General features: G+C 42.6%; 1 protein-coding gene across 3 annotated transcripts in view; it reads right to left on the bottom strand.

Annotated features, from left to right (window-relative positions):
• Positions 1-333: 333 nt before the first annotated feature.
• The window catches only part of spg21 (SPG21 abhydrolase domain containing, maspardin), a 165,648-nt gene continuing 146,811 nt past the window's right edge, over positions 334-19,170 (bottom strand). For all 3 annotated transcript variants that reach the window (XM_072564917.1, XM_072564915.1, XM_072564916.1), the window contains 2 exons: positions 13,932-14,072; positions 334-4,849 (listed from right to left, as the gene is read on the bottom strand). In XM_072564917.1, the coding sequence (XP_072421018.1) occupies positions 4,730-4,849; positions 13,932-14,072 (261 nt within the window). In that variant the 3' untranslated portion in view covers positions 334-4,729. The remainder of the gene's footprint in view (positions 4,850-13,931; positions 14,073-19,170) is intronic.

The following is a 19,170-nucleotide window of genomic DNA, read 5'->3' as shown; positions in this document are numbered from 1 at the left end:
GGAGATCAGAACTAAAAATGTGTTGCTGGAAAAGTGCAACAGGTCAGGCAGCATCCAAGGAACAGAAGAATCAATGTTTTGGGCATGAGCCCTTCTTCAGGATTCCTGAAGAAGGGCTCATGCCTGAGACATCGATTCTCCTGCTCCTTGGATGCTGCCTGACCTGCTGCGCTTTTCCAGCAACATATTTTCAGCCTAATGACTACGCCATGTTCTTCGCATCCGGCAGCACATTATGAGTGAGGATGAGCAGCTCATCGAGACCTTCCCTGTGCCTCTATTTCTCGCCTTCAAACACCCACCAAACCTTAAAGTTAAAAATCACACACCAGGTTATAGTCCAACAGGTTTATTTGGAAAGACTAGTTGGTTATTCCAAAAGCTAAAAATATCTTTGTGCTCCACCTTAACCACTTGATCAAAAGGAAATTGAAGTTCAAAATTAACAGAAATTATTTATCTTTATTCTGATTTCTCCTCCTGTTTCAACCTGTGGCTTTGTGACCTTGTTTCACTGTTGGAGATGCCCACTGTGATTCAAAAGCCAGACAACTGCAAAGACAAATACCTCAGTACTTCATCTCCTCGAACCTCACAATGCTTCACTTCTCTAACTGATAGAGTACCCTTGATTCTATAGTACTTTCAAGGAGTGGAGAGACTACGCCATGTTCTTTGCAGCCTTCAACATGTCATCAATGATGGTGAACATCTCACCAAGGCCATTCCTACGCCTCCACTTCTCACCTTCAATCAGCTGCTTAACTAGATCATCATGCCAATAAACGATCGGGCACTCAGCTGAACACTGACCACACCCTGTCATGGCAACCTCTGCCAGACATAGATACTAACATCATGTGGGGACACCACCACCACGTACACGGTACATACTCATGTGGCTCAACCAATGTTGTCTTCATATGCTGCAGGAAAGGATGCCCCGAGACACAATAAATTGGTTAGACCTGAAGATACTGAGAAAGAATGAATGGACACTGCAATAATTGCCAGGTAGCACTATTCCCTCCTGGTCGGGGAACACTTCAGCAGTCAAGGACATTTAGACTCCAGTCTATGGGTAAGCATCCTCCAAAGGTCAAAAAGTGTGATCCTGGAAAAGCATAGCAGCATCCGAGGAGCAAGAGAGTTGATGTTTCAGGCATAAGCTCTTCATCAGAATTGGCATATGCCTGAAACATTGAATCTCCTGCTCCTTAGATATTGCCTGACCAGCTGTGCTTTTTCAGCACAACACTTTTTGACTCTGATCTCAGGTCCTCACTTTCTCCCATCTTCCAAGGTGGTCTCCCAAGATGCACAACAACAGATTACCGAAACTGATAGCCAACCTCTGTATCAAGAAGACGGCCACTACTGTGGAAAGCCATGGAAATGCAGTGTCACAGGCATGGGAGCAGGTCTGGATAGGATGTTCTTCAGAGGGCGAGTATGGAGTTGATAGCTGAATGGCCTGTTTCCACACTGTCAATCTTTAAAATCGTAGAAGCCTTACAATCACTGCTTCACCTGGAAGTCTGGTTCCTTGGAAATTGAAAGAAATTAACGGGGTGTGGCACCTTCCACAATTGCCAAGGAAGATGCCACTGGGGGTGTGTGATGGCATTGGAAGTGGAGAAGGAATGGTTCAAGTTGCCCCAGAGGGAACAGTCCCCATGGAAGGCTGACAAGGGCTGCCTGGTGATGCCATCCGCTGGAGGTCGCAGCTAATGATCATTTGGATGTCGATAGTGGTAGGGTGGAAAATAAGGACCAGGGGACCCAAATGCTTTGTCATATTGAACAGAAGGGGTATGAGCTAAAGTTCAGGAAATGGACCGAATACAGTTGAGAGCCCTGTCAACTACAGTGGTTGGGAATCCTTGGTTGACATTATCCACTGTTAGCTGAGTGAACCTTCTTTGGACTTGTTGCACTGCCAGTATATTATTCCTTAGAAAAGGGGTCCAAAACCATTCATAGCACCTCAGTTTTAAATAGAGGCCAAAGTAGAGAAATTTGTTAAAAGAAATAGGAGTATAAATGTTCTATTTGCCTTCCCTATTACTTACTGAACTTGGATGATTTTACAGCTCCTAAATCCCACTTTCAGTGGTCATCTTCCATTAAAAATGTACTCTTTCTACCAAAGTGCGTAACATTACATTTTCCCACACTATATTTGATCTGCCACATTCTTCCCCATTCTTGTACTGTGAAGAGCAGCTCCTTCACTGTATCCATGGCTGAGCTTCATATATGATACTGGTGTTGCTCTAAATGAGTTGTGCATTTTGTTGAGGTGCACTTAAGTGTCAGAGAATCACAGCTGTCATTAGGTTTCCGTGTAACAACATACATGTACAATGCAGATGATAGCAACGTCAAGTGGTGTACATGTCCACAAATGATTACTAACTGCATCCATACATAATGATACAGTTTAGTTTGGAACATTAGTTGTGCAGTAATTTTCTCAGCTGTACTTTCTGCTCTGCCCATGCCCAGTAACTGGATTTCGCCCATGTGTGCTTTTCAAATGCAAAGACAGAAGTTAGCTAAATTGTTGCTTTCTGCGTTTGCTTTGAAAATGAAACTTTCAATGAACAATTCTGACAAGTTTTAATCACAGGTAGTCGCAAAATCTGAAGTATTTTATTCATTTAGTATTTCTGGAAAGTTTAATTTTCAACGTGGTTTGAGAACAAATAGACCTCGGAGTGCAGGTTCTTAGTTCCTTGAAAGTAAAGTCACAGGTAGATCGGTAGTGAAGGCGGCGTTTGGTATGCTTTCCTTTATTGTTCAGTGTATTGAGTAGAGGCGTTAGGAGGTCATGTTGCGAGTGTACAGGACATTGGTTAGGCCACTTTTGGAATATTGAGTGCAATTCTGGTCTCTTTTCTATCCGAAGGATATTGTGAAACTTTAAAGAGTTCAGAAAAGGATGTTCACAAAGAGGTTGCCAGGGTTGGAGGGTTTGAGCTAGAGGGACAGGCTGAATAGACTGGGTTTGTTTTCCCTGGAACATCAGAGGCAGAGGGGTGACCTTACAGAGGTTTATAAAATCATTAGGGACATGAATAGGATAAATAGACAAAGCCTTACCCACCCCGGGGAAAAGTCCAGAAATAGAAGGCATAGTGTTAGGGTGAGAGGGGAAAGATATAAAAGGCACCCAAGGGGCAGCTTTTTCACACTGAGGGTGGTACATGCATGGAATGAGCTGCCAGAGGAAGTGGTGGAAGCTTGTACAATTACAGCATATGGATGGGTATATGAATTGGAAGGGTTTAGAGGGATATGAGCCAAGTGGGACTAGATTAGGTTAGGATATCTGGTTGGCATGGGCGAATTGGACTGTTTCTGTGCTGTACATTTCTATGACTCTAATTTCCTTCTGGCTGTACCACCTTTGGAAGTTTGTCTCCACATCACAACCACCACCACCCCTTTCAAATGACTCACTCTCAGGTTGAGGACCATTTTGTTCCACCTCCTCACCCTTTCTCCCATCTCCTTATCTAACCTCTCCCCCCAAGCAACCTTTCCATACCTCAAAATCTCCCTGCCCTCACATTCCCACTCCTCCCCGAAACTCCACTTTTGCAATTTTACTCTCTTGCCCTCAACTTCTCCACAATCACCTTTTATTCTTCATGCTCAATTCGTCACCCCTTCTGTCATTCTCCCACCTCTCTTCAACCCTTCCCCAGCCTCAAACCCTCCCTCATCCCAACTCTAACAAGCCCTCCATTAGGACCACACCTCCCCAAAACTTTAACCCCTCAACTTTCAGTTGGTACCAAATGATGTTAATTGTAAAACAACATCTTGAACAACATTCCATATTTAACTGGTGTAAAAACCTCAGGGAAGAGGGACTCAGCCCCTAAAGACATCTTTAGAAGATGTTTTGAACTCTAATCTTTGCAGACAAGATATGCATTTCATTCATAGAATGCAATAAAACACATTAATAGCATACTCTTCAATGTATATTCTTGATAGCTGCTTCCTGACTTCAGTGAGTTATTCTCTTCCAAGGCAAATATCTGAGACAAACTGATACTTTAAAGTAAGCCTGTTCAACAATAGGTTTACATAGCACATAGTATTTACACTCTAAACTTTAATCCGTTTAGTAAAAGTCAAATACAGCAATTTTTTAGCTTTATATTTGCAGTAACTGCAAACAGATTCACTGATGAATTAAAGTCAAATTAACAAACACATAGACTGGAAGGTTTTGAAATCAACTATTTACATGAATTTCAAAACAAATTATGGTAAATAAATGGCTAAACACATGCAGTATATCAGACACATTACCATTTAACAACAAATTTAAAATCAGGGAGTCATGAAGTGATTGGATCACAGGCAAATTGCACTTCAAATACTTAACTAGTCAACAAGTGAATTAAAATAAAATTACATTTAATAAAACAGAACTGACCTAAGAGGCAATGCAAGGAGGCTTATGGAATTGGTTATTTAGCTATAGCTTGAATTCTAAACCTTTAATTAGACAAGAGATTGGGAAAGGTTTCAAACAAAAGATTTTCTGGGAATTAAATTCATTAGAATGAAAGAACAAATGTAATCAGGTAGACATCTCATTTGCTCAGCCACACAATGTTTTAAAAGATGGTACTCTATTGCCAAAATTTGAGAATTAACACTTCAGTGCCATCTTGTGGAAATGTACTTTTATTGTCAAGGGAGAAAGTCAAAGATCTTCTTCATTCCCATTTTCAACCCTGGTTTTGTGCACCTCAAGCTCTTCAGCACTCACCATTGCTGGATCAATTGCAGCATATCGTGTACCATGGAACTGTCGCAGGTGGATCTGAAAATAAAGTATAAGAGTTGAATCTTTTGAAACACGGTGTCTTTACCAGGTCAATCTACTTCAGCAATCAACAAACCAATAAGCAAAAACTTCATACTTGAATTGATTTAAAGCTTATTAGAAACATGGCAGGGAGGTGGGTAGGAGAGAGAGCGAAAGCAAGAACAAGAGCAAGTTAGAGTGTGCCTGTGCTGGTCATTAACAATTATTCTAATCTCATTTTACAGCACCTTTTCCAAAGTGCATTGGAAGTGCATGTCTAAACACTTCTTAAATGTTATGGTGGTTTCTGCTTCCAGCACCAATATAGCTGAGTTACAGATTCCCACAATCCCCGGATTAAAGGGTTTTCCTCACATCTCCAAACCTCCTACCCCTTCGGATGACCCCTATCATTGATCCCTCCACCAGGGAAGGTTTCATCCTATCTACCCTCATAATTTTATAATCTCAAAGATGTTTCCTCACAATCTCCTCTGCTTTAAGGAAAACAACCCCAGTCTGACGAATTTCTCCTCATAACAGAAGCTCTCAAGCCCAGGCATCACCCTGGTAAAACTTCACCAAACCCTCTGCAGGGCAATCACATCCCTCCTATAATGTGGATTCCAGAACTGCACTCAAAATATATTATAGTGCCAGCATAACTTTTCTGCTCTTACATTCTATGCCTCAGCTAATAACAGCAAGTATCCCTTATTAATTACTTTAAGATATATCAGGACAAGTGGATAAAGGACCAGTGTACATGCACACATTATGCCCCTCTGTAGAGGCACACCTAAGTTCCTGTGATTGTCAGTGCTTCCCAGGTTCCTACTGTTCATGTATTTTCATACCTTATTTGTCCTGCCCAAACGCATCATCTCACATTAAGATGGACTGAGCTCCATTTGCCACAAATCAGCCCACTTGACCATACAAAGCAAGGCAAGCCTTGGCACTATTTATTACCTCACCAATTTTTGTATCACCTGCGAATTTACTGATCAATCCTCCAATATTTTAAAAAATATATTTCACATTTAAACCACAGACAGCAAGAGTTCTAACAAGATTCCTGCTGGACCCCACTAGATACAAGCCTCCAGTCAAAAAACACCCCTCAGCTATCACTCTCTGCTTCATGTCACTCAGTCAATTTTGGATCCAATTCGCCAAATTTCCTTGAATCCTGTGTCTCTCAGTTTTACTGTTAGTCTCCCATGCAAGACCTTATCAAAGAGGGTATCACAGCTACAGAAGCTTCCATTGTCGAGGAAGATCTGCCTACCAAGTCAGTGTGGGTGGAAATTAGGAACAGCAAGGGAGCAGTCACCTTGTTACTACAGGCCCCCCAGTAGGAGTAGGGAGATTGAAGAAAGCATAGGTCAGCAGATTTTGGAAAAGTGTGGATGTAGTAGGGTTGTTGTAATGGGTGACTTTAACTTTCCCAATAATGATTGGAACCTCCTTCGAGCAGAAGATTTGAATGGAGCTGTTTTTGTAAGGTGCGTTCAGGAGGGTTTCCTAACTCAGTACGTTGACAGGCCGACGAGGGGAGAGGCCATTCTAGACTTGGTGCTCGGAAACAAGCAAGGGCAGGTATCAGATCTTGTGGTGGGAGAGCATTTTGGTGATAGTGACCACAACTGCCTCACATTCTACATAGCTATGGAGAGGGAGAGGATTAGGCAAAATGGGAGGATATTTAATTGGGGAAGAGGAAACTATGATGCGATTAGACATGAGTTAGGAAGCATGGACTGGGAGCAATTGTCCCACGGTAAAGGCACTATAGACATTTGGAGACTGGTTAAGGAACAGTTGTTGCGAGTGATGAATAAATATGTCCCTCTGAGACAGGCAAGAGGGGTAAGATAAAGGAACCTTGGATGACGAGAGCGGTGGAGCTTCTCATCAAAAGGAAGAAGGTAGCTTACATAAGGTGGAGAAAGCTAGGGTCAAGCTCAGCTTTAGAGGATTACAGGCAGTTGAGGAAGGAGCTCAAAAATGGTCTGAGGAGAGCCAGGAGGGGGCACGAGAAAGGCTTGGCAGGACGGATTAGGGAGAACACAAAGGCATTTTACACTTATGTGAGGAATAAGAGAATGGTCAAAGAAAGAGTAGGGCTGATCAGGGATAGCATAGGGAACTTGTGTGTGGAGTCTGAGGAGGTAGGGGAAGCCCTAAATGAGTTTTTTGCTTCTGGCTTTATGAAAGAAACTAACTTTGTAGTGAATGAAACCTTTGAAGAGCAGGTGTGCATGCTGGAATGGATAGAGATAGAGGAAGCTGATGTGCTAAAAATTTTGTCAAACATTAAGATTGACAAGTCGCCAGGCCCGGACCAGATTTGTCCTCGGCTGCTTTGGGAAACGAGAAATGCAATTGCTTCGCCACTTGCGAAGATCTTTGCATCCTCGCTCTCCACTGGAGTCGTACCTTAGGACTGGAGAGACACAAATGTAATTCCTCTCTTCAAGAAAGGAAACAGGGAAACCCCCGGCAATTACAGACCAGTAAGTCTCACGGCTGTCGTCTGCAAGGTGTTAGAAAGGATTCTGAGGGATAGGATTCATGACAATAGACCAAAGGTGCAGGAGTAGGCCATTCTGCCCTTTGAGCCTGCACCACCATTCAATATGATCATGGCTGATGATCTTTAATCAGTATCCTGTGCCTGCCTTATCTCCATAACCCTTGATTCCACTATCCTTGAGAGCTCTATCCAACTCTTTCTTAAATGAATCCAGAAACTGGGCCTCCATTGCCCTCTGGGGCAGAGCATTCCACACAGCCAACACACTCTGGGTGAAGAAGTCTCTCCTCATCTCTGTCCTAAATGGTCTACCCCGTATTTTTAAGCTGTGTCCTCTGGTTCGGCACTCACCTATCAGCGGAAACATGTTTCCTGCCTCCAGAGTGTCCAATCCTTTAATAATTTTATATTTCTCAAGATACCCTCTCAGTCTTCTAAACTCAAGGGTATACAAGCCCAGTCGCTCCAGTCTATCAGTGTAAGGTAGTCCCGCCATTCCAGGAAGTGACCTCGTGAACCTATGCTGCACTCCCTCAATAGCCAGAATGTCTTTCCTCAAATTTGGAGACCAGAACTGCACACAATACTCCAGGTGTGGTCTCACCAGGGCCCTGTACAGCTACAGAAGAACCTCTTTGCTTCTATACTCAATCCCTCTTGTTATGAAGGCCAGCATGCTATTAGCCTTCTTCACTACCTGCTGTACCTGCATGCTTACCTTCATTGATTGGTGTACAAGAACACCCAGATATCTTTGTACTGCCCCTTTACCTAAATTGATCCCATTTAGGTAGTAATCTGCCTTCCTGTTCTTGCCACCAAAGTGGATAACCATCTGGAAGAGCATGGCTTGATTAAATGCAGTCAACACGGCTTTGTGAGGGGTAGGCCATGCCTCAAATCTTATCGATTTCTTTGAGGATGTGACTAGAAAAGTTGATGAAGGTCAAGCTGTGCATGTGGTGGAAATTGACTTCAGCAAGGCATTTGGTAAGGTTCCCCATGGTAGGCTCATTCAGAAGGTCAGGAGGAATGGGATACAGAATTGGCTGGCCAACAGAAGACAGCGAGTGGTAGTAGAAGGAAAACATTCTGCCTGGAAGTCAGTGGTGAGTGGTGTTCCACAGGGCTCTGTCCTTGGGCCTCTACTGTTTGTAATTTTTATTAATGACTTGGATGAGGGGATTGAAGGATGGGTCAGCAAGTTTGCAGATGACACAAAGGTTGGAGGTGTCATTGACAGTATAGAGAGCTGTTGTAGGCTGCAGCGGGACATTGACAGGATGCAGAGATGGGCTTAGAGGTGGCAGATGGAGTTCAACCTAGATAAATGCGAGGTGATGCATTTTGGAAGGTTGAATTTGAAAGCTGAGTACAGGATTAAGGATAGGATTCTTGGCAGTGTGGAGGAACAGAGGGATCTTGGTGTGCAGGTACATAGATCCCTTAAAATGGCCACCCAAGTGGACAGGGTTGTGAAGAAAGCATATGGTGTTTTGGCTTTCATTAACAAGGGGATTGAGTTTAAGAGTTGTGAGATCTTGTTACAGCTCTATAAAACTTGGAATACTACATCCAGTTCTGGTCACCCTATTATAGGAAAGATGTGGATGCTTTGGAGAGGGTTCAGAGGAGGTTTACCAGGATGCTGCCTGGACTGGAGGGCTTACCTGAGAATGACGAGAACGAGGGTAGGTCCGATCAAGGACAGTGGTGGGAGACTGTGTATTGAGTCGGAAGAGATAGGAGAGGTCTTGAACAAGTACTTCTCTTCAGTATTTACGAACGAGAGGGACTGTATTGTTGAAGAGGAGAGTGTGAAACGGACTGATAAGCTAGAAGAGATATCTGTTAGGAAGGAAGATGTGTTGGACATTTTGAACAACTTGAGGATAGACAAGTCCCCCGGGCCTGACGGGATATATCCTAGGATTATGTGGGAAGCAAGAGAGGAAATTGCAGTACCGTTGGCAATGATCTTCTCGTCTTCACTGGCAACGGGGGTGGTACCAGGGGACTGGAGAGTAGCGAATGTTGTGCCCCTGTTCAAAAAAGGGAATAGGGATAACCCCGGGAATTACAGGCCAGTTAGTCTTACTTCTGTGGTAGGCAAAGTAATGGAAAGGGTACTGAGGGATAGGATTTACGAGTATCTGGAACGGCACTGCTTGATTAGGGACAGCCAGCACGGATTTGTGAAGGGTAGGTCTTGCCTTACAAGTCTTATTGAATTCTTCGAGGAGGTGACCAAGCATGTGGATGAGGGTAGAGCAGTGGATGTAGTGTACATGGATTTTAGTAAGGCATTTGATAAGGTTCCCCATGGTAGGCTTATGCGGAAAGTCAGGAGGCATGGGATAGAGGGAAATTTGGCCAATTGGATAGAAAACTGGCTAACCGGTCGAAGTCAGAGAGTGGTAGTAGATGGTAAATATTCAGCATGGAGTCCAGTTACAAGTGGAGTTCCGCAGGGATCAGTTCTGGGTCCTCTGCTGTTTGTAATTTTTATTAATGACTTAGATGAGGGAGTCGAAGGGTGGGTCAGTAAATTTGCAGATGATACAAAGATAGGTGGAGTTGTGGACAGTGAGGAGGGCTTTTGTCGGCTGCAGAGGGACTTAGATATGATGCAGAGCTGGGCTGAGGAGTGGCAGATGGAGTTCAACCCTGCCAAGTGTGAAGTTGTCCATTTTGGAAGAACAAATAAGAATGCGGAATACAGGGTTAATGGTAGGGTTCTTGGTCAGGTGGAGGAACAGAGGGATCTTGGGGTCTATGTACATAGATCTTTGAAGGTTGCCACTCAGGTGGATAGAGTTTGTAAGAAGGCCTATGGAGTATTATCGTTCATTAGCAGAGGGATTGAATTCAAGAGTCGTGAGGTGATGTTGCAGCTGTACAGGACTTTGGTTAGGCCACATTTGGAGTACTGTGTGCAGTTCTGGTCGCCTCACTTTAGGAAAGATGTGGAAGCTTTGGAGAGGGTGCAGAGAAGATTTACCAGGATGTTGCCTGGAATGGAGAGTAGGTCGTACGAGGATAGGTTGAGAGTTCTCGGCCTTTTCTCGTTGGAACGGCGAAGGATGAGGGGTGACTTGATAGAGGTTTATAAGATGATCAGAGGAATACATAGAGTAGACAGTCAGAAACTTTTTCCCCGGGTACAACAGAGTGTTACAAGGGGACATAAATTTAAGGTGAAGGGTGGAAGGTATAGGGGAGATGTCAGGGGTGGGTTCTTCACCCAGAGAGTGGTGGGGGCATGGAATGCGCTGCCCGTGGGAGTGGTAGAGTCAGATTCATTGGCGACCTTTAAGCGGCATTTGGATAGGTACATGGATGGGTGCTTAATCTAGGATAGAAGTTCGGCACAACATCGTGGGCCGAAGGGCCTGTTCTGTGCTGTATTGTTCTATGTTCTATGTTCTATCTTATGAAGAGAGGTTGACTGAGCTCGGACTTTTTCATTGGAGAAAAGGAGGAGGAGAGGGGACCTAATTGATGTATACAAGATAATGAGAGGCAGAGACTATTCCCCAGGGCAGAAATGGCTAACACGAGGGGTCATTGTTTTAAGCTGGTTGGAGGAAAGTTTAGAGGGGATGTCAGAGGCGGGTTCTTTACACAGAGAGTTGAGAGCATGGAATGCGTTGCCAGCAGCAATTGTGGAAGCAAGGTCATTGGGGATATTTAAGAGACTCCTGGACATGCATATGGTCATAGAAATTTGAGGGTGTGTACATGAGGAACAATGGTTGGCACAACATCATGGGCTGAAGGGTCTGTTCTGTGCTGTACTGTTCGATGTTTTAAACCACCAGTGTCATTGAGTCCTACAGCATAGAGACAGGCTCTTTGGGTTAGCGTGGATGGACATTTTGGTCAGTTTAGGCCAATTTCCCTGCACTTGGCCCATATCCTTCTATTCCTTTCCTATCCATGTATTTGTCCAAATGCCTTTTGAATATACCTGTCTCAACCATTTTCACTGGCAGCTCATTCCATATGTATACCACCTTCTGTGTAAAAATGTTGCCCCTCAGGTTTTCTTTAATTCTTTCTCCTCTAACCTTAAACTGATTTCCTCTAGTCCTCGATTCCTCAATCATGGGAAAAAGGCTGAGTGCACTCATCCTATTCATGCCTCTCATGATCTTATACACCCCTATAATGATCCTTCAGTCTTCTACTCTCTAAAGAAAAAAGTCCAACCTCTTCCCTATAACTCAGACCATCGAGTCCAGGCAACATCCTTGTGAATTTCTTCTGCGCTCTTTCCAGTTCAATAACATTCTTTCTATAACAAGGTGACCAGAACTGAACACAATTCTCCAAGGTGCAGCCTCGGCAGTGTCCTGTATAACTGCAACATACCTTGTATACTCAGTGCCCTGACTGATGAAAACCAGTGTGTCAAAAGCCCGTCTATCTGTGACTCCACTTTCAGAGAATCATGTACCTGAACTTCAAGGTCCCTCTGTTCCACTACACTCCTTAAGGCCCTACCATTCACCATTAAACTCCTACCTTGATTTGATATTCCAAAATGCAAGATTTCATACTTTCCTATTTTAAACTCCATTTGCCACTTCTTGGCCCACTTCCCCAGCTGATCAAGGTCCTGCTGCAATTTCTGATAACTTTTCTCACCGTCCATGATACTGCCTATTTGAGTGTCACCAGCAAACGTACTAGCTATGCCTTTGTACATTCTCATCTGAATCATTGATATAGATAACATAAAGTAACGGGAACAGCACCAACCCCTGAGGCACTCCAGTCTGACAAGCATCCTTCCACGACAACCCTCTGCTTCCTACCATCAAGCCAATTTTGAATCCAACTTGCCAGCTCATCCTGGATTCCATGCGAGCTACCCTTCTAGAGCAAACTATCATGTACAACTTATCAAAGGCCTTACTGAAATCCATGTAGACTACATCTACCGCCCTGCCGTCATCAACCTTCCTGGTCACTGCATCAAAGAAATCTAACAAATTTGTGAGGTATGGTCTCCACTCACAAATCTATGCTGTCTACTCCCAATTAAAACCTGTCTTTCCAAACGCATGTGCAAGTTGTCTCTCAATCTTTTGAAGTAACTCACCCATCACAGATGTTAAATAGAACATAGAAAGGTACAGCACAGAACGTTGTGCCGAGGTTATCCTAATGTAAAATATAGTAACTTAACCTACGCACCCCTCAACTCACTGCTATCCATGTGCATGTCCAGCAGTCACTTAAATGTCCCCAATGACTCTGCTTTCACCATCACACTGGTCTATTGTTCTCAGGCTTTTCTTTGCAGTCCTTCTTGAATGGCAGAACATTCGCTATCCTCAGTCTTCCAGGAACCTCACCCGTGGCTAACGATGATGCAAAAATATTAGCTAGGGCCCGCGCAATTCCTTCGCTAGCCTATTGCGGTGTTCTTGGATATATCTGGTCAGGACATTCTAATACATCTAACACCTCCTCAACTGCAATATGGACTGTCCCCAAGATAAAACCACTAACTTCCCAAGTCTTCTTGTCTTTCTCCATGGTAAACACTGAGGACAAATAGTCATTGAGAACCTTGCCCATCTCCTGAGATTCTACATGTACATGTCCACTTTGGTCCTTGAGGCACACTAAATATATTAAAGGAAGAAAATAACTAGACATAATAGAGTACCTCATTGGATTCACCCTAGCCTTCTCAGCCAAGGCTCTCTCGTGTCCCTTTTTTGTCCTCCGGATTTCTCTCTTCAGTAAACTTCTGCATTCTTTATATACTTCCAGGGATTCCCTTCCTATCGACTGCCTGTCCCTGAGCCATGCCTGCTTTTCCCTGGTCAAAGCCTCAATATCTCGTCATCCAGGATTCCCTATTCTTGTAAACCCTGCCCTTCACCCTCACAGAAACATAGATTCTAACTATCTTACTTTTAAAGACCTCTTACTTGGCAGAGGTCGCTTTGCCCTCATTTACACATCTGGCCACCTCTTCAAAAAATTCAATCAAGTTGGTCAGGCACAACATTCCTTTAATGAAACCATGCTGACTGTTCTTCATTGATCACTGCCTCTTCCCACAGAATTCCAATATCTTCCCCACCACTAAGGTTTTGGCTTATAGTTTCCTAGCTTATCATTAGTAAGTGGACAGGCAAAGCACATGAACTTTATTCTTCACTGGGGATGTCTGAAGATGACTGCAGATGACTGCAGGTGTTCACTTCCATTCATAATCCTCAAATAAGGAAGCACACGTAACAGATTGCAAGCAACATTGGGCTGATTAATAGTAAGATACATTTGCACTACACAAATTCCACAGAAATACTACATTAACCAACTGCCTCTGACCAAATGTACCCCACTCGGGATCAAATTTCTGGAATTTGTTCCCTGATAGCACCATTGAGGAACAGTGGCTGAGACCAACTCCGCAAAGGAAACTTATGCAATAAATGCTAACCCTCGCATCCTATAAATAAGTACTTAAAAGCCCAAGCTCTGTTTAGTGTCCTTGAATCATGCATTCGGTAAAGAAAAACCCTAGAATTTCACCTGTACATAAAGGTTAACCTCAGCACTCCGACACAAATAGGGAAAGTTGCCACCAGTTTTAAGATGTGCTCGTCTTGCATTTGGATATAATTTATACATTTCTTCTTTGGCTTCCTGAGAAAGTGCACTGTGATCAAAAACCTGAAAAAAAATAACAATAGAACGCATAACTATGACATGTAGTTAAAATGACAAAAAAGACAACTTGTATCTCCAGAGCATCTTTGACGACTATAGTGCTTCAGGAAAGTAATCTTTATATACATGGGTAATCTTTCTTTCTTAAATGAGATAACCGATTTGCGTACACAAATATAGCAAAGTGATTACGATTAGATATCCTGATTTGGAGTAAACATACAAACAAGGAGCAACAGGCCATTCAGTCCCTAAAGCCTGCTCCATCATTCAATAAGATCATGGTTGATCAGAGTTAAGCATTTAATCTGCAATCCTGACTATTCCTGAAAGATTTTTATCCTTTTGCTCAACAAGAGTCTAACAGTGCCTTAAAATAATTCAAGAAATCTGCTTGACACTAGCTTTTCAGGAAGAGATTTTCAAAGACTCACTCCGAGATAAAACCATTTGGATAACTTACTTCACTTTTTTTTTCTACCATAAAGAATATTGACACATTATGCTCTAATTCCCAGTTCTTACCCCACTCACTTATCCTAAATGACATTCCTCTAGAGCAATCTTGCCTTCCTCACAACTTACCTTTCTGCCTCTCTTTCTATCATCAACAGATTTAGCAACCATATCATCTGTTCTTTTATCTAAGCTTTCATATTTTTATTTTCTGATTCATGGAATGTTAGTGTCGCTGGTTGGCCCAGGACTTTTTTTTGCCATGATTAACAGCCGTTGAGAAGGTAATGGTGCGTTGCCTTCTTGAACCACCACAATTCCATTTGGTGTAATTAGACTTACAATGACATTGAGCAGGAAATTCCAAGATTTTGACCGATTGACACTGAAGGAATGGTGATATATATGCAAGGTAGAATGGGGAGTTGTTTGGAGGGGAGCTTGCAAGCAGTGTCATTCCCATATATCGGTCACCCTTGTCCTTCAAGACGATCGTGGGTTTTGAAGTTTCTATCAAAGAAACCTTGGTGAATTTTTGCAGTGCATCATGTAAATGGCATACACCGTTGCTACTGTGTATCAGTCACTTTGTCTTAAGTGGTGTTAAGCTTTGAGCGTTGATGAAGTTGCACTTATCCAGGCAAGTGGGGAGTAGTCCATCACAATCCTGAATTGCATCTTGAAGATGCTGGGCAGGGTTTTGGGGAGTCAGGTGGTAAGTTACTTCCTACAAGAATCCCAGCCTCTGACCCGTTCTTCTTACCACAACTTATTTGGCCAGATCAGACCCCCTCAAAATATTTTAAAAGGATAGACTGGACCCTAACTTTTTCTTATTTTAAAGGCAAATGTAAAGTGTCACAGATGTAACAAGACTGGTCAAACTACACAATGCTCAGAAAAACCCAACTTATTTCAACACTCTAGTTAAAATATAACCACAAAACAAGGAATTTAGGATAACTTAATAAATTATAAATTTAACAGAATAATTGATAGTGACTATTATTAATTAACTGCTCCAATACAGTAACATCCCATAAACACATCCCTTGACAAAAAGGGGAATTCAGACATGGATTCTCACAGTCAGTTCTCCAATGCAGGAAGGAAAAAAGCATCAAGAGAAGATAGACAGAGTAGCAGCCAAGAGACATTTACTGAAGCTTCTAACTCTTGAAACCTGAATATTTACATTACTGAAAAAATCAAAATCCACAAATCTGGATCAGAGAGAGCTGGCCACACTCATTCACACACATTAAAAAAAGCCAAGGCCTCCCAAGATGTTTACTCAAGAGGCTTTCAGTAGCCAGTTCAGTGCCTCTATCTTACAGCCTCTCAAAAAAAAAGCCAGGACAAAATAATCTCTGAAAGTGACAGCATTATTACATTGGTAACCCCAGAATGTTGATTGTAGTGTTAGGAAGAGGTAGGTGTACTGTACCTTTAAGAGAGTTAAAACCTAGCAGAACTACCTGACAACACCAAACGTTCTGAATAGAATGTAACATACAATGAGCAAGCTGATTGCCTGGAGACAAAAACAAATTTGAATTATACCAATCAGTTTAAATAATAACGCCCCCCTTCACCCGCCCCCCCCCCAAAAGAAACAAACTCCAATTAAGCTTGAATTTAGTATATTGGGGGTATAAGACTGGGAAGAATTGAACAGTTGAGAGAGAACTGCCAAAAGACCAACAGATGTAGGCTGCTAGTCAGAAATCTGAGAAGTACCTGTCTTGAGAAGGAGTTTGCACAGAGAAAAACATCAACACCGACCTGGAGAGCAACTTTACAGAGGAAGATAAAGAGAAGATTCGAACGCTGGCTGGTTTTGAAATTTGAATTTTTCAGTAAACCTTATCAGACTTGCATTATAGAAGAGAAAGTAAAAGATAGGTTAGAGAAAGGAGTTGTAAATAGTTGTTAGTTACTTATTCTCTGTTATACTTTATGAAACAAAGTTGTTAGTTTTTACTTTAAATAGTTCTGAGCCTCTCGGATTTTCACAGGATAAATCTTCTCTGGTTTCTAGTTTAGATTAAGCAGGAGGGTTTACCTCACGTCGTATCAGTAGCATTACCATTGCTGAATCCCACTATGGCAAGAGGCTGTGACTAGATTCTCTCAAGAGTCATACAGCACCCAAAATAAACCCTTTGGTCCAACCATACTGAACATAATTGTAAACTAAAATATGTCCACCTGCCTCCTCCTGACCCATATCCCTTCAAACCTTTCCTATTCATGAATCCATCCAAATGTCTTTTAAATGGTGTAACTGTACCTGCATCTACCACTTCCTCAGGAAGTTCATTCCACAAGTGAACCAGCCTCCATGTAAAACATTTGCCTCATGTCTTTTTAAAACCGCTCTCCTCTCACTGTAAAAATATGCCTCCTCGTCTTCAAATGCCCCATCTTAGGGAAAAGACAACTACAATCAACTCTATCTATACCTCTCATTATTTTATAAATTTCTACCAGGTCACCTCTCTACCTCCGATGCTTCAGTGAAAAAATTCCCAGCCGATCCAGCCTTTCTTTATAACTCAAACCTTCCATCAACACCAACACTCTGGTAAATCTCTTTTAAACTCTCTCCAGCTTGATAATGTCCTTCCCATAACTGGTTGACCAGAACTGGACACAGCAAAGGCCTCGTCTACTACAACCTCAACATAATGTCCCAACTCCTATACTCAAAGTAATGCACAATAAAAACAAGCATGCCAAATTCTTTTTTAACCATCATGAAGCAAACTTAAAAGAATTATGTACTTGAACACAGAGATCCCTCTATCCATGGCCCTACGATTAACTGTATATGCCCAACCCTTGTTGTACCTAAATGCGATACCTCGCATTGATCGAGATTGAACGCCATCTACCATTTTCCAGCACATTGACTCAGTTAATCAATAACCCTTTGCAATCGTAGAAAATCTTCTTTATTGTCTACTACGCCACCAATTTTAATGTCATCCACAAACTTACTAACCATGCTTTCTACATTCTCACCCAAATCATTTATATAAACCACAAACGAGGGGGCCCAGAACCAATCCCTGTGGAACCACCGTTGGTAACAGGCCTCTAGTCCAAAAAGTAACCCTTCACCATTACTCTGTCTCCTGCTGTTAAGCCAATTCTGTATCTAATTAGCAAACTCATCCTGAATCCCAAGTGACCTAATTTCATCAATTAGTCCCACCATGTGGAACCTTGTCAAAGGCTTTACTAAAATCTAAATAAACAAAATCTACTGCTGTGCCATCACCCACCTTTTTTTGGTAGCTTGCTCAAAAGACTCAATCAAGTTTATGAGATAGGATTTTCCTCATACAAAACCATGTTGACTACCCTCATCAATTTCTACCTCTCCAAATGTCCATAAATCCGATCTTTTATAAACACCTCCAACAAGTTACTAGATTAAAGATTCCTGATAAAGGGCTTTTGCCCGAAACGTCGATTTTCCTGCTCCACAGATGCTGCCTGACCTGATGTGCTTTTCCAGCACCACTCTAATCTAGACTCTGGATTCCAGCATCTGCAGTCCTTGGTTTTACCTATCCAACAAGTCAGTCACAACTGAAGTTAGACTGGGGTCTATAGTTCCCTAGTGTTTTCCTTATGACCTTTCTTAAGCAAGGTACAACGTTAACCACCTTCGGGTCATCAGGCATCTCACCTGAAATTATAGATGATGCAGAGGGCAGCACGGTGGCTCAGTGGTTAGCAGTGCTGCCTCACAGCACAAGGGTCCCAGGTTAGATTCCAGCCTCGGGCGACTGTGTGTGGAGTTTGCACATTCTTCCCGTGTCTCGTGGGTTTCCTCCGGGTGCTCTGGTTTCCTCCCAGTCACAAAGATGTGCAGGTTAGAAGAATTGGCTATCCTAAATTGCCCATAGTGTTAGGTGCATTAGTCACAGGGTTATGAGTCTGGGTGGGTTGCTGTTTGGAGGGTCGGTGTGGACTGGTTGGGCTGAAGGGCCTGTTTTCACACTGTTTGGAATCTAATCTAATCAAATATTTCTGCAAAGGTCTCAATTTCCTCCCTTACTTCCCACAACATTCTGGGATACATTAGATCAGGTTGCAGAGATTATCCACATTTACATTCACTGAGACCTGCCGAACATCCTCTTCCATAATGCGAACTGTTTTTAAAACAAAGTTAATTTCTCTGCATTCTCTAGACTCAATTTCTTTCTCTATATTAAAAACTGTCACAACATTTTCATTTAGTATCTCTCCCATCTCCTGGAGTTCAACATAAAGACTACTACATGTTAGACGTCCTTTTACCTGCCAAGTCTACTCCAAGCAACTTTTGAAAGTTAGAATCACAGAATCCCTACTGTGTGTAAATAGGCCATTCGGCTAAATGGGTCCACACCAACCTTCTGAAGAGCATACCACCCAGACCCATCCCCCTACCCTATATCCCTGCATTCCCCATGGCTAGCCCACCTAGCCTGCACATACCTGAACACTGAGAAATTTAGCATGGCCTAACTTGCACAAGTTTGGATTGTGGGAGGAAACACAGCACCTAGCAGAAACCCACCCAAACACTGAGAAAATATGCAAATGCCATGCATACAGTGCTAACCACTGAGCCATGTCTCACACC

This window comes from Chiloscyllium punctatum, chromosome 48, assembly GCF_047496795.1.
Source record: "Chiloscyllium punctatum isolate Juve2018m chromosome 48, sChiPun1.3, whole genome shotgun sequence".
NCBI classification, from domain to species: Eukaryota; Metazoa; Chordata; class Chondrichthyes; order Orectolobiformes; family Hemiscylliidae; genus Chiloscyllium; species Chiloscyllium punctatum.
This window is presented reverse-complemented; position numbering and strand designations above follow the sequence as displayed.